The sequence below is a fragment of the Athene cunicularia genome (assembly GCF_003259725.1).
Source record: "Athene cunicularia isolate RWA chromosome 2 unlocalized genomic scaffold, athCun1 chr2_part2, whole genome shotgun sequence".
Taxonomy (NCBI): domain Eukaryota; kingdom Metazoa; phylum Chordata; class Aves; order Strigiformes; family Strigidae; genus Athene; species Athene cunicularia.
The window spans coordinates 7575932-7592533 of record NW_020799096.1 but is presented as its reverse complement, the minus strand read 5'-3'; the positions used below and the strand labels follow the sequence as shown (position 1 = coordinate 7592533).

General features: G+C 38.8%; 1 protein-coding gene across 6 annotated transcripts in view; it reads right to left on the bottom strand.

Moving 5' to 3' along the window:
* Nucleotides 1-16602, bottom strand: part of PDE1C (phosphodiesterase 1C) — a 318823-nt gene that overhangs the window by 25721 nt on the left and 276500 nt on the right. For 5 of the 6 annotated variants that reach the window (XM_026844000.1, XM_026844001.1, XM_026844004.1 and 2 more), the window contains 2 exons: nucleotides 14061-14345; nucleotides 10517-10591 (listed from right to left, as the gene is read on the bottom strand). In XM_026844000.1, the coding sequence (XP_026699801.1) occupies nucleotides 10517-10591; nucleotides 14061-14345 (360 nt within the window). Of the gene's footprint in view, nucleotides 1-10516; nucleotides 10592-14060; nucleotides 14353-16602 lie in introns of those variants that run through there. The other variant, XM_026844005.1, reaches the window with a different exon arrangement.

The following is a 16602-nucleotide window of genomic DNA, read 5'->3' as shown; positions in this document are numbered from 1 at the left end:
CTTCACACAGAATTACTCAGTGTACGACTGTATCCATATACCAAGGAAGCTGGCTGTCAGTTTTGCACAATCAGTGATTAATTTCACACATTTGCCTTTCTTTTTGTGATAAAACAAATCCTTCGGAGTCCAAGGCCTTACAAGAACTACCCATTTTAGCAGTTGGCATTTATTGTGCCTGTCTAATGCAAACTTTCACAATCTGTTACCCAGTTGGAGAACAGGAACAGAGCCCCAGAGGCATTTAGACTGAGGTGAGAGTTTAGACTAACTCAAAAACTACACCTTTACTATAATGACTCATGATTCTCACCGAGTGTAAATTGCAGGCATGATGCTGTTTGTACCAGCTGGAAATGGAGAGCTGACGTCCCCTGGCACCGATTCTGAAGGCGGCCAGCTCTGCTGCTCCAGCCAAACGCCCGCCCTTCCCCTCCATCCCTTCCTCCTCAGTTGCTGAAAGCCCTGTGCTGCCTGGAGAGGGCTCAGGACACATCCCCACCGCCTCCAGTGCTGGGCCAAGTTGTCAGGACATGACTGAGCCCTGTGGTTTTTAAATAGCATTTAAAAGAAAACTCTGTTTTCTTCTCTCTTAAAAAAAAACACCCCAAAAAACGCTGAATGCAGACTGCAGAACAGCATGACGTGGAATAAGGATTTCACGGGCAGGTTTTTTTTCACAAACTACTTAACTTGCTTGGCAGTCCCTGTCTGTGAAAGTGTTTGTGAGGTTATTGCATGGTCCCTGTTTCCTTTGCTCAAATACGCATTCCTTCAGCATTATAACCATACTTAACTATGAAGGAACCACAAGATAACACCACAATTATCTAGGACTACACACTGAGATTTTCTTTCTAAGCAGCCTGTGGTAACCTTGCAGTTCACTTGTGAGAAGGTAGTGCTTAGCATGAACAAATCTCATCTTCTCAGCATGCTGCATAAGCACTTCTACAGAATGGGAGAACTCCACCACACCACCAAATAATGTTGCCCTTGAGGTACTATTACCACAAATTAGAGTTTTAATACACAGAAAAAGCAAAAGAAATGAGCCTCAGTTAACCATATTCATTCAGTACATCCCTTGTTGATCTCCCTGCAATGATGCCTTTTCATGCTTTTATGATGTAATATCATAAAGATATCAACTAAAAAACCAGCATACAATTATATCAAAATGAACATTTTTGTATTTTGTATATTTTATTCTTGAAAATTTAGGGGCAGAAAGTGAATTCTACAGGTTTTCTCCTGCCTATTAAAACAATTCTCTTGTCACACCCCAATAACCATGTGTGTTACACAGACTGTCAGTGTCACGTACTAACATAAACAGCAGTTATCAAAAGGGTTGCACTTGAAGGAAAGTTGAATACACAAAGTTTACACATGCTATGACTCTTCAGTCTGAAAAGTGAGAGTTGTGGGGAGAATCTAATAAAAGGTAAATGAAATTATGAGTGGCACTATGAATGTGAATAGGGGACAATTACTCACTGTATCTCACAGTCCAAGAAGGGGGGTTATCAAATGACATTATCAAGCAGTCAATTTGAAACCATTAAAAAGATGTGATTTCTCACATAATGCCTAAGTGAATTTTGAATTGTACTGCCTCAGTGCCCAGTACACAAAAGAGTATCAGAGCTCTAAAGATAATTAGACAAATAATGGAAGAAAAATCTATCAGAGGCTATCCAAGTCAGAGATTTGACCTCTGTCTTAGCTCTCTGGAAGACAGAAAGGTGTAGGGGGGAGGCATTGCTCTGCTTTTGTTATTTGTTCATTAAGATCTCTGCTATAAAGTGTTGTCAGGTAGGTGATGGAGAGCTAAAGGGACTTTTAGTTTGACCCAGCATGGTTGTTCAAGTGGTCCTAGAAAAACTGTTTGAAAGTAGCGTCTACCCTCACTTATTAAAAGCCTACGCTTTTCAGGATAACACTATTCCAAACTCTGCTCTCCCCCAGCACCCTGCTCCATCCAGGCACTAGGTGAAATGACAACACATATGACAAATTGTTGTATGGCACTTGATACCATAAAACGATCACTACTGATGCAGTGCGCAATGAGGGGAGATAATAGTCTGAGTAAATGTGTCTCAGATAACCCATAATCTGAAAGGTAGTTATCCTTCCTACCACAAATGATGGAAGTATTTGCAGCTGGTGGGGCAGACTGCCAAATCTGCCACTTTTAATTCCTTTTGTGGACTCACTCAGCATCTTGCAGGAGTGACCCCTTAATTCTCTAAGTTTATTCCCAAAAGCCTGGGTATTTCTTGTCTCCCTTGAGTGCTAAAGTATGCTCAGTTGTAACCTGTCCCCATCTAAAAAGCTCTGCTAAAACTACTACTCCTAGTGCTCAGATTAAAATAAAGATATCAAAAATCTCAGTGCTCAGCTCTCAGCATTGGATGATCCTGTCTCTTATTGAAGCTATTTGAAAGCCCTTTCAAAGAAAATTAAGACAATGAAGAAATAAATTCTGCATATTTCTGCTATAATACTCTCTTGCTTCTGTTGCACCAGAGGTGAATAAGGCCTAAGAAACAAAGTTCAGAAGATCAGTGAAATAAAGAAGAAATATGCGTTATGAGTTAATTCATATCCATTTTCTGTCTTTTTAATGGATGAGAAATTTTAGAGTGATTATTTTTTTCCAAAGAAAACAGAATGTTACTCAAAGGTGCCTGTGTCCTGTTTAAAGCAAGGGAAAACAAGAATAAATGCTGTTGGGAAAAAGTTTTGAATACTTGTTTTAACTGAATTTAAATATCATCATTCTAATTTAGCAGATGACCCAAGTGCTTAACATTCATTTTGCTAGGAGGAAAAAGAACATTAGCATAGAAGGTATCCTGATTTTTGAGCTTTGGCACATAATTACTCCTAAATCATTCATGACGTCAAAAGATTTCTAGTCCTGTTCACACTGATGATGGGTTTTATGTTTGCTTGACAGCTTGTATTACACTTGACCTGAGATCACATCAGTGATGGAAGAGATTAGCTTTGCTTTAATATATGTTGTTTGCTTACCAGCACATTATGGAAATATGTAACAGCAGAGGAAAACACAGTTGAGTACATTGGCAAAAGTTTTGTTACACCAAATAATGTTCGAGAGTAAAGCATGTATGAAAGAAACCAGACACATTATGCAAAGTGACCTACAGACATAAGTGAGAAAGCTTATTCTATTTTTGATAATCAAACATAATTCAAAGCTCTGAACATGTTTGGGGTAAAAGCTAGACCATGGCTTTCATAAAGAGCTGTTCCATTGTGGATGGAAATGAAAACCCCAGAGCTTTTCAAGGCACAAAACGGATGAGCTGCCATAGGCAGAAGGATAATCGAAGCCAACAAAGTTTTCAGCCAAATATATTATATGAATCAGAATTTTGTAATTAGCACTGAGCAAATAATTGTTTCTGTGACTGACTAAACTGAAAAATTAGGATAATGCTTAGCTCTGGTCAGACATAAGTAATTGCTTTCTTTCTCTCATGGCAAAAATGATTGTTGGGGAGGGTTTTTTTTGGTGGGAGGGGGGTGGAGGGGAAGTGAAAGATCAAACTGAGATTTTCATCTCACTCAAACAAAACTTTTATTTTTGGCATTTACTTAAAGCTGGCTAAAAATGTGAATCATCACTCCAAAGCAGAAATTCTCATCTGGGTTGGTTTTTTTTCAGTGCCTCTTCAGTTTTTGACAATCACTTGTTTTGAATTCGACTTAAATTCCTAAATACTTTAGTCTGATTCAAACTAGCGCTTTTCAACTAATATCACTTGTTAGTTTTCTCCTTCTCCATTTATTATTGTCTCCAAGTCTCAGGTTTTGACATTAAGAATAGCAAAGTAGTGGTTTAGAAGCAGATAAAAGAATGAATTGTCTAGCAATGGATCAATTAATGCTAATAAGAAGCAAAGATTACTATTAGGGTATGAGTTTCAGAAAACTAACCTGTAAATTGACTGTCTCTTCTCTTTTTCCAGCTTCTGTGGACTGAATGGTAATGAACTGCAGACTGAGCAGCCCAAGGGGACTGATGTCCCTTTACCTCTGCCCCCAGGCAGAGACCAGGCAGCAGGTCCAGCAGACAAAGCAAAGGGCATGGAGGTACCCACCAAGCACCCAGCTGCCAGTCTGTACAGTGCCATGGTTACATTTGGATTCCCATAGAGTTGACCATTAAATTTTTTCCTTCTTAAAGCTTCTACTTAAACTACTTTGTCAGAGTCCCTGTCTAATAGGATACCTATTGCTGGTATGCTCAAATTGGGAGCTAGTTGTCCCGTGGGGAAGGGATAAGATGAAAGCTAAAGGTGACCAAACTCTTTTGAGGAGCCATTTCATATTCTTCCTCCCCTTCAGTCATTCCCTTTGGACATGATCTTGTTTCTCTTTCAGGGCTAAGTGTTGCATGGGGAAAAAGAAGCCTGATTGTCACTGGATTGAACATCAATTCATGAAGCTGGGGAGCAAGGAGGACTCGACTCTTGCTGAAGCAGAGAATTTCTATACATCATTGCACAGGCAAATTATCCTAAATGGGATAAGAAGGACTGTAACAGAAGCAAGGTCACAGCTCCACTCCCTGACTGGTGCAATAAAATGGCTGATGGTGCAAAATCAAGGAGGAATTTCTACATAATCTACTGTGTAAATTACACATTCCTCCATGCCTCTAGGACCATGGATGTTACCCCCGAGGAGCAACACTGCCATATGCTATCTCTGAGCAGAACTATATTTAAAGGACCAAAGCTAACCTAAAAAAATGTTCCCCATAAATTTAACTACTGAAAAACCTACTTAAGTACCTACAATGATATTTTTTTTCACTGTGTATCTGAAATGAATATTGCAAATAAGTCACTTAAATCTGAAATCAAGCTAAATGCTATTCCCAATTTTTAAACTTCTCACATATATCTGTGACTTCACATAAAGTAGATGCAAAAAGCAATGAAGCATTCTGAGGACTTTCTAACTACCTGGCATGGCCTGAACGATGGAAAGCAGGCTAAAAATGGGATACATGGAAGTCTCAAAGGAAAACCGGGTGCTTTCTGTAAGATTTACACACACACACTCACAAAACGGGCAAGTTGCAAAATTGTCTGCAAAATTATACCAGGTACCTTTCTACATATTCCCCATATTCTCATCAAGCATGCATGCCATGGTGATGCAATGTTCCTGAGGCCAGGATGCTAACAATGTATTTTGCATTTAGCTTCACAGATCACATCACATCATGTTCATTTTCTATTTGATATTAAAACTACATAAAACCTTCTGCAGAGTACATCCCTCTATGCAAATTCTAGCTTGCCTCAAGTGCCACTTGCTAAATTAGACACACTCATTTTTTTTTCAAAAGAGCACAAAAAGGATTTTTAAAAGCACAGAAGCTTCCCTCCCCCCCTCGCCTCTAGTTATCCTATATTGCACCATTATGGAGCAATTGTACAAGAGAGATAAATTATGGTGAAATATGTCTTTCTGAATAGCAAAATGCCTTCATGCTTTCAAGCAAGATTTTCCAGAAGGGATCACTACAATGCTTTCCGATTTCTAAACTGGGGCAATAACCTCTAATGTAATTCAAATAACAGACCATAAAAAGAAGTAAGAAAATGAAGGAAATTGTCTTTGGAAGTAGTCTTAGACTATTGTAATTCCAATTTGCCACTGATGCTGTATTCTGACATACAATACCAAGAACACTATCAGGCAACAAGAAGGAATCCCATGTGTTTGTCTTACTAACTGAAATGGGCTTTTTGCTTCTGACAATAATGGAGAACTCAGCTTATCTTTTGGAATAGAAACAGAAATGGCACCATTATTTATATGACCTGAAATTTACCTTTTTACATTTCTCAAGAAGATATAGACAGATGCTGTTCATTTATATGCTTGAGTAACTTCTTTTAAAACAACACTGGCATTATGCAGATTACACGATCATGGTTTTGTCAGAAGTCTACTTAGTGTTCATTGCTATGCAGTGGTCTCGGGTAGATTGACACACATGAAAACTGTATCTGCAGGAGGCTGCAGAGATAATTCTTAAATGGTGCAAAAAGCTGTATTCTCCTTAATTGAAGCTGGGAAGAATCTTGTTAATTCAAGTTGTCTGGGATAATTGTGGAGCCATCATCATGGCTCATTCACACTACCATGTTTCTATACTAAAGGCACTCTCAGATAACAACATTCTGTGCCAGCTACTCTGCCCCTTGACTTTTGGGGACAACTGGGTCAGAAAGAAACGAAGCCCCTGTACTTTACCTTTATAATCAGAGAATTTTCCACTTGCTGATCAAGGAATTATTGCCAAGAGAAATTAAGACCAAAAGGCAGCTTTACATGTTGGCATGGGCAATGTATAGAACTTAATATAGAAAAGACTTTTAACTACTGTTAAGCAAAAGTATAGCTTAAAATCAAACTAAAGCAAGAAAAAAATCTCAAGTTCTGGTAAGCCTGTTATGAACTCTTCATAGAGTTTGTATATTTAAAAGGCTATATATAGTATGGTATTATATCATATTAACTCTATTATATGAACTATATTTTATTCTGTTCCGTCGCACTGCATAGAGGAAAATTATTATTGAAAACATGACTGTCAAAACGTAGGGTTAAGATTTGACCACGAGGGGGGAGCATTGCTCATCACACATACCCAGGGCACTTTAGGCTTTCTCTGTATGTACTAGCTGTTCAAGATAAAAATAACCCGTATATTTCGTTCTATAACCTGCAAACGTGCATGTTACCACTAGAATAATAAGTTCCCAGGACAAACACAAAACAAGAACCTTTTAACTGTCTGTAATTGATAGCTGAAAAAGAATATGTGAATAAACTGTGTTTTGGTCTCTAGAATGAAGAGTTGTACTGAAGGCTTTTTATTAACATCACAGAATCTTTTCCCAGTGGGAAAAAAATGAGGAGGTCCTAGAGATAACCTGTGAAAGTAGTAATCACAGAATCATAGAACAGTTTGGCTTGGAAGGGTCCTTGAGAGGTCATTTAGTCCAACCCTCCTGCGATGAGCAGGGACATCTTTCCAGGGATGGGGCATTTACAGCATCTCTAGGCAACCTGTTCCAGTGTTTCACCACCCTCATTGTAAAAAATTTCTTCCTTATATCCAGTCTGAAATGGGAAAGAATAATGTTCTCATTTGTTGTCAGTTTTGTGAGCAGAAAAAAAATTGCAAAAAAGAAAGTTTGTAAGTAGATAAAAATTATTTCCATGTGACTGCTTACAATTTTCCACTCAAAGCATTGAAAAGCAACTATTTCACATGGGAAAATGAGGTTGTCCAAAATGGTTTAATAATGTTCTATCCCACAGGAAACATTTGATGAATTACTTGTGCTGCTGATGTCTGATAGGGCTGTGTCTTTATGTGGGAAATGGCAGCCCCCTATCTCTTTTCTTGGAACTGAAAAAAAAAGGCAGGATTAAGCAATAAGCTGTGTCCCCCACAGAAAAAAGACATATATGAAGATTAGATTACCATGAGAAGGAGACTAGCCTGTGTTCAAGAGACTTGCATAGGATTTTGAAGTAGTTAAGACTAAAATCTAAGGCCTGTCTGAAGCTTGCATAGCCATCCTCAAGCTAGCTTTAAAGCAGTTGGCTTTGATACGGATTGACTCAGTCCTATGAAGCTCTGGCTAGATGCATACGCAGTTCCTCGCTGTCTCAGCGAGCCTGATCCCTGTTTCCGGAGGCATGCCCACTCAACTATTTTTAGGTAGCTTCAAGGTAACTGATACAGAAACTACATTTCACACCTATGACTACAGCATAGACATGCACTTCAATGTCTTCATGTCCACATGGGATAGATATTCTGTGTGTCCTTGGCCATTTGGTTCCCCATGTAGTAGAATGACAAATGTATTAGAAACATTTAGGAATGTATGTATTCCTATAACAAGATATTACAATGACTTCCTTTGTATGTGTTCAAAAAGCAACTTGGACACGGATCCTGCAAAAATTTATGCAACATACCCTCCACAGCCTTCTTCTCCGGGTGTAGGACAGGGTAGCAGACTGACCTCAGTTGGGTGCAGGGCTCTAGTTGATGCTAATGGGTGGTGGTGAGAAAGCCGAAGCCCTCATGGTAAATCTACACAAATGGGCACCTGTTTAATACAAATACACCCCAGCTACATACTGAACAGATGCTGTAAAACCCAAGTACCCTTGACCCTGCAAAAAAGTCCAGGCTGAGTTTCACCCACCAGCAAACTACATGTAGTGAGTGTATTATAACTGTAACCTCAGTCTTCCCAACTCCCCCACCTAATCTTTTTTCCCAGCATGTGAAAGGCCAAGGACTGGCACATGAGAAAGCATATGTTTGGGTAAACATTTCCGTGGTCTGAAAACAGCTATGTATTATCCATGGATAATGTTCCTTTCTCCACATCCCTCACATGGCTGGTAAGGAGATTTCTATGGACTGAGTAATGGACAGAGCAGGTTGTGCAGTATTTGTCAAACCAGAATTGCCAGCCTAGTGCTTTCCTTTCTAAGGCATGTCATTCACGATTTTTCTCCTGATTTCTATACATGAGATCATTATAATCTGTTTCTACAGCACCTGAATGAAAAACATTCAGCCTACAAATCGTCCTTGCATGGTTACAGTTGCTTATTCACTGTAAACAACTGGTCCCATGGTACTGGTCATTTCCCTATGGAGATGAGCAGAACATTTTCTTATGGGAGAACAAACAGACTCACACCACACAAAGACTAGCAACTTGCAGTGAACCAAATTCACACTCTCGATCTTCAAGTCAGCATAAAACATTCAATTCTTGGGCCTCCCAACTAAATAGGTGCCCCTAAACTTTCCAAGACTGTGAGAGTGCAGGCTTTTAAATGCACCCTGGTCCTCAAAGCTAGGGATTCCCGGGCCTACTCTCTTGGCTGGGCTGATGCTAAATCAGCTAAAAGGCTGATGTTCTCCTAAAGAAGCCCTGTTGTTTCTGCATCCACCTGGTCCTGCCAGGACTGCAGCCTTCCAGCACAGCTGCCGCTCAGCCATCACCCACTGCAGTGGGGAGAGTAGCCATTCTGACCTTTAATTTTTCTGGTGCCTTGATAGTTACATAAAGCACTGCGTATATTCATGGGCATCTGAAGAGTCACACGTTATTTGAGTATTTATGTTTAATTTCTGCATGACCGCTGAAAGTTGTGAATGGTTCTTGTTTAATACTGTTTTCCTGACAGGCACTTAACTTTGTGTAAATAATATGGCCTCTTAACAAAATAATTGAATTTTTCTAAACAATTTTTGCTAAGGGGCCTTTTTAAAAAAAGTGCATATTTATGTGTCTGAAATTAATACATGCTCCTAGATTAATTTTTCTACGTTTTTAGTTGAGCTGTCACATTTTCTTTTTATTTATCACTTTTCTAGAGCAATACGAATTGTAAGTAATTTCTTAAAAGGAAGCAATAAAAGAAAACACAGTATCATTCTAAACTGCAGTACTTCCAATGAGGTTGTCTTTCTTGACCATCAAAACAAAGTACTGTGTTACTTACATTTAGGAATAACTGTGTTTCAGTGGATTTCAGAGAGACATACAGAAAGAAAATGCGAGCTCTAACATTTGTTTCCATTTCTTTTGCTACTTAAAACTTTAGCAATTGCTTTTGGAGCCACATGGGTTCAGATACTATCTCAGATCCCTGTGGCATGCAGCTGAGGAGGTGCAAAAGAAAAAAACATGCCACATTTTTCTATATTGCTGAGGCTACTAAAACATCTGTGCACCTCTACACTAGGTTCAGATTCATTGGAAATTATTCCCAGATGCCCAAGAAAATGACCTATGACTTTGGATTGCCTCAGTTCAACACTGTTTCAGAAACATCCCTTTTCTATAGCATCTTTAATACGATCTCCATGCAGATGTGCTCACTCCTGCTTGCTTCCCACACTTGTGGTTCAACAGCACTTGGCAAATTCCCCCTCAGACAATTAACTCAAGAAAGCTTTGTGTTTGTATTGGCATAATGTAACATGTCATAAAAAAACAGGGACACCTCGTGCAGGTTTTTTCTTAGCTCTGTTTTTTTTTGCATCTCCTATGCAGCCTGTCCTAACATAGAGCAGAATACGGCCCAAATAAAGTCAGAAGGATAGAACCTCACAAATCCACATTTCCTATTCAGCAACTCTAATAATGCAGGATTTTTCTTGCAGGCACTGCATAAAAATTGATGGATAAGCCTTACCAACAGAACAACTAAGTGCTGCTAGGCATTATGTGAAAAGGATCTTTTCCCTCAAAATGTCCCAATGGCTTTTTTCAAATTTAATGACTGTTTCTGTTAAGTCTGTTTCTGGTGACCGTACAATTTTTTGGTTTTAGAATAACCTGCAGATGTTTAGGAAACAATAGATTCATATAAAAATGGGTGACAAAATGTCATAAAATGTTGTCCTTACCATCTGTTTTCTTTGATTCATCCCCCACACCGGACTGATCTTTTTTGTCCAACTTATTGTCTTCCTTTAATTCAACTAGAAGGAAGCAGTAAGAAACACTATAAGCATTTTAATGTAGACAGAAGTTTATTAACGCCTGTAACTCAAACTGCAACATCCAAAGGAGATGTTCCTTAGGAGACAAGTTCTGAATTCACAAGGAACTGGATTAACACGTTTTGAGAGAATAAAGCACCAGACAAAATTTACCCCACTCTTACAGAAAATCAAGCTTTACAGTCTACTTTAAAATATATTCTAATTGCTAACACCTTTTTAGGTGCACATGCAAACTTATATTCCCTTTGTATGTAGGACATTAGAGACGTAAGCACAACCTTAATTTCAAAATTAGGACTCTGAAACGTTTATGCTTTTAAAGGACTAAGACCCTGCAAGACTTCATCATAAGTCCCTGCATTAGCAAACCACCTTAGATATCCCAAACGGTCCTATATGATTTTGTCTTACTTTCTCTTCCCAGTTTATTTCCCCACAGATTCATTTGGGTTGGTCCTTTGGTGACAGTATCAGGGAACAAACAACCCTCCTAGCACTGATCTCTGGCTTTAGAGTCTCTGTAGCAAATCAGGAAAGCAAGACCTTTGGCAGAGCAATGGTTGATGTGGAATGAAAAAGGCAACTTGAGCTGGCGTGTATTTTATGAAGACAGGAAGGTTATCCAGAGTCATTCTCATTTTCTGTCCTCTACTCATACAGCTGAGCACATCAGACCTTCCCAGACCATCCCTTCATTAAATGAGAATGCCAAATGCAAGATCAAATGAAAAATAACTTAAAGGGAGAGCTCTAGCAGAACAGGGCTCTTTCAGCTGCAATGTCCAAACAGCAGCAAAGAAGGTGTCCTTCCTTCAGATGTCCAGAGAAGCAACGGCAGCCTGCCCAGATGGGAACAGGCAGCTTGTCCTTTCCTCCCAGAGGAGTAGCAGTGAATTTGTGATCCACTCCTCAATACAAAAAAGCTGTAAAAGTTTCACTTGAGAATTTTGTAAATGTAGGTATGTTACGGGGCTGTATTGAAGTGATGCTTATTCCATTTGTATTACTATTTTTGTTACTGTAACTACTTCCTAGCACTTGGATCAAGATTATAGATATTATGTGTTAAAGAGGATATGATCTGCCTTCAAAATAGTCATGGCAAGTGGATATTTATTTTTGGAACAGCTCAAAAAAAGAGAAATTGTAGAGAAGCAAGGTCTCCCTCTACCCCACTGTGCCCTAACCACTGAAATATCTGTTATTCTTGGATGACAGAGGATTGATCTCTCTTTCCAGTTAAACATCATCATATTATAAAAGAGGAATAGTTTGCAAATCTTAAAATATTTAACAAGATGGAAAAAACATGTCCGTTTCAGTTCTCATTCAGAGACAAAACTTTTCATGTTTTTCTTCCTAAGCTTACTGTGTGGGTGAGAAAAAAAGTGAAAGCAAGATGATACAGAACAAGCAGCAACCTCCTCAGCTATCACACTGCCACTGACTTGGGCTCCTTCGACAGAGGTGTATGAGAAGCTCCAAGCAGGATTGAGGTGTCTGCTTGATGAAGGTGTCCTCTAAACAAAGGACACTTGTCTTCAGGAAATGAAATTTAAATATGTCTAGCAAAGCGCAGAACTCTTCTCACATTTCTTCCACCATCATATGGCTGACGGTAATGTTGAGCTAATAATGCTTTATTTTGACCATCGCATAAAGAAGTTGCTTGACCCTAAGTATGTGCAGGAAAGGATGATGAACATCCTCACATGTGTTATTTCACAGTTTGATCTCTCTGAGAAAGCACATGGGCAGTGAGTGACTGAGAGAGACTTTAAACTCACTTGACAACACAATTTCTGAACTTTCATTGAATATAATTTTTTATGAATATGGGACTTTTGAGTATTGTAATATCTACCCTGCCATAATGCCAGCCGCAGAGCAGAACGATGATCATAATGATCTTCTTGAAAGGGATTACAAAGGCAGAGAAATAATAAGGCAAATACTTTACTATGAGGTATTAACATATAGGCATAAAGGAAGCTGTGATCAACCCAGAAATATGAATGTTAAGATTTCATCTGTCTCCAAAGACTCTGCAGTGATTGTATCTCATAAAGGCCTTTTCCCATAAATTAAGGAGCAGGATTTCTTTTCCTGAGGAAGACACTAATTTTCAGAAATCATTATAACTCCTTTCAAAGCATTTTTGACACCTGCAGCAGAGAGACATTGTAGAAAAAGGTACTGTCAAAATCACTAGAGCACACTTAACCCCTGTACTGTTAGAAGCATGTAAAACAAAGGATTTCAGAAGAAAAATCTGATGCAGTCTAACTGGGATTTCATATGTCCCCAACTTTTTGTCTCCTTGGGGGGCTCATTCCTATTCACCTGCGTAACACTGTCTGAAGACAAATCCCATATGTAACAGAGCATGACAGCTCTGATCCTCATAGTTCTTCCAATCTAAAAAAAAAAACCCTAAAGATGAAGGGATCACTGGGAAAGACCAGCAGCCAAGTGAAATACATGAGAATCGTATCAGGACTGTTTTAAACAGAATTTCCGCCTCTGCTGTCATCTACACTCATTGCTTGAGCTTGGGACTTTCAAAGTCTGTATGCTCACTCAGGCTTTTTCTAGGAGGATGCTTCCAAGTCTGAGTTTTTTGCTGGTTTTGGACTGGCTGATACTAGACAAGTTTGTGACAAGTTACATGTGCCTCTACCGCCGTTTTTTGATAACAGCTTCAGGGAGCAGGAGCTGGGGAGGGAAGGACAGTGAAATGGCCAAGAGACAACTGATCTGTTCTCATGGGTCTAATAATTTTTAAAATAATGTTTAATGCGATTTTAAAACATTTTATTCACCTTTTTGAGGTGAAAAATGTGAATCTTATTTTAACCCAGTTCTGTAGCAAGTTAAAACAGTGGAATAAAATTTCTGTCAAAAAAAAAAAATCTTCAAAAAATGGCTCATGACTGCCCTAATAAAAAATGGAGCAAAGGAAGCATAAGTAAAGTAACTCTTAAAAACAGAGAGGGGAAAAATCCTCTGTCCCCAAACATATTTATATCTGAGACTCAGTGCAAGGATACCTTTAACTGGCCTTAAAAAGATTTTATAAGCCAACTTTTGGCTTCTCCTGTCAGTTGCCCAAGCAATGAAGCTGTTCATTGAACCACAAATAGTTGATTTGGCTTTTCAGCCTGTTTATCATAACAGGCTGCTTCATTTCCATGAGGAAAAGTAGTTTTTCCCTTTCTTCCAAAAGTGCCCAAGCAGGTATGCTGAACCCCATCTTCTACAGAAGAACACTACTTGAGAGTTAATTTACAGTTTCCGATTCCCATGCTCAGGTGACTACGTCAGTGACCAGGAAGAGGCTCTGGGCCCAGGACACCCTTTTTCAGGACATCAGGCTCCCCCATCACTGAGGTGAAATACTGGGTTTAGGGCTGGATTTATATTTCAGCGGAAGGAGAGAACTCACCATACTGGACATGCTGTTTCTCTTCTCCCACTGCATGATGAGAGTCTGTTTCCTTATCTGTCCTAGGTGCATTCTTCCCTTGAGAGGCTTCGTGTTTGTTCACCCCAGTTTGCCGAGTCCCATTTACATGATTCTTATTGGAATCTGAACTTTTCTTTTCCCCAGTATTTGGCTCTTTGCTGTTCTCTGTCTTTGCTTCTGTGGCATCTTCAGCTGGCTTCTTCTCATCCTTTTCATCTGTTCCCTGATGAGTATTTTCCTCTGCTTCTTTCTTAGCTTTTTCTTCTGCATCCTCAGCAAAGAGAGAAGAAAACAAGGAAAGGAATCATGACTATCAGTCAATTTGACAAGAATAATACAACTCACACTACTAAATCTACTTCAGCTTTTTACACACAAACAGCATTTACTTAGTAAATGTAGGATTTGACTTGACAAAGGAAAAAGAGCATGAGAGAACATTCAAGAAAGTACTCTGAAAAAAACACTCCATGTTGGCTTAAATGTATATTATGTGCATATCCTTTTTTATCATATAACATTCACCTTTGAAAATGCAGTTCCTCAAAATTCTTAAAAGGCAAATTAAAAAGAGATATTAGCTGTTGAAGGCTCTAGGGGTGCCAAGGTTTGTTTCGTTTTTGACACACGACGAACAGACAAATGACATTCAGTTTATCTCATAATGTACCATATAACTAAGAACATAAAACCTCTTGGTTTTTTGATACTTTTTTTTTTTTTCTCTCTAGTTCCAAGTTGCTTCCAATGCCAGCCTCCTAATCTCTTCTCTTCCACTTACTGTTATCCTTTCTTTATGGCTCTGTCCTTTCTTGGCAGACTAATATATTGCTACTAGTACTTGCACTTCCATCCCCAAAAGTCTTACATTCAATCACAAATATGCAAAGGTATAAATTCAAAAGTGAGTGCTGAACAACAGCAGCATCTCAAAATACTGTCATTCAGAAAAAATAAAAAAAAAAGATTCACGCAGAAGCCAATTTCCCCCAGTAAAGATACTACTCTTGTTCTTATCCAAACCTTAGGTACTGATGCAATACACTTACCACATGGGTTGAAAATTACTTTGGGTTCAGGTGTTGAGCCCAGGTTGGGTACAGCACACCCCACAGACTCACTGCAAAGGCTTTGTGTGGCTTCCTGTGTCACACTGGGAAGCAGGAGACAACCACAGTCCCTCAGTGCAGCCTTCGAGCTAATGAACATGTCTGGATGTGCACAGACTCTGGGCAGAGACTCGGCAATTTTCTCCCCATTTTCCATGATGAATGGAGACTTAATCTGCACAAGCAGCTGAATAGCTCAGCACACACTCAATTTGGAACCTGTGAGCTTAGGTAGCTTCAAGCATATCTATATCCATACTGAGTCTAATCATTCAGATGTGACCACCCTATGCCTGTATTCAAGACTTCTTGGTCAGCAATATCCCAGCCCACTCATTAGCTCTTCGTGGGCAACCAATTGCATGAATCACAGAAGTATCTCTTGTTTTCTGAAAGACTGTGTACACTGATAAGCAGAGGAGCAGATCCTACAAAACACAGAATAAAGTCTACCTCAGTCCTATGGAAGTATTCTCGACATCTATACAGAAGATGTTTTGTTCCTTACAGGAGCTGGGTCTTGACCATGGAGTAAAAATTACAGAAGAATTTCTAACTGTCTGCTTAAATACTTATGAATGAATCAGAAGTTTTGAGAAAAAATGTACCAATGGGATACAAGAGAGAAGGGGGGAAAGCCATCTTTATAAGAAATGCCAATCTATATTTTCTTGCCAGCAGCTAACTAAAGTTAATTAATTTTTAAATTAATAAATTACGACTCACACAAAAATATAATTAAATTAGATAAGAGTCTCCCTCACTTTATTAATCATTCCTGAAATCTATGGTAGTTTCCATAGATAGCTCAGTTACGCATGTTGATATTATCCCTGGAGTCTCATGGTACACAGAAGGATTCCTCTCATTTGGGGACTGGAAAAAAAATCCCACATTTTGCACCTGAACCACAGGAGAGAAATTCAGCTCAGGAGACTGGGGCTTGCTACAGCACTGTTGGAGGAATGCCTCTTGTCAAAATTAGTGTCATAAAATAATTTATATAAATGATGCTTTGCACATCACGGTGTTTGTTTATTTATTTTTTTTTTAATTTGTAGCTATTTAATGATGATCCTTTAAGCAAAAAGAGATTGGTAATAAACCCACTTACTTTGCTCACACAGTCCAAGAAATTTTCTATAAATACCACACTCGGGATAAAAACAGCTGACTGATGCTTCTAGGAACAATACCATTACCAAAATAAATACAGTATTCTACAAATAATTTAGTAATAATAATAATAATAGTAGTAGTAGTAGTAGTAGTAGTACTAGTACTAGTAATAACAGATGGGTTTTCTTCCCTTTTGATCCCCAGTTGCTATTTGTTGTCAACAGTTAAATGCTTTATCCATCTTCTTTTAATAATTCTTATTTTTATTGATGCATTGCAAGACATCAGTTTGA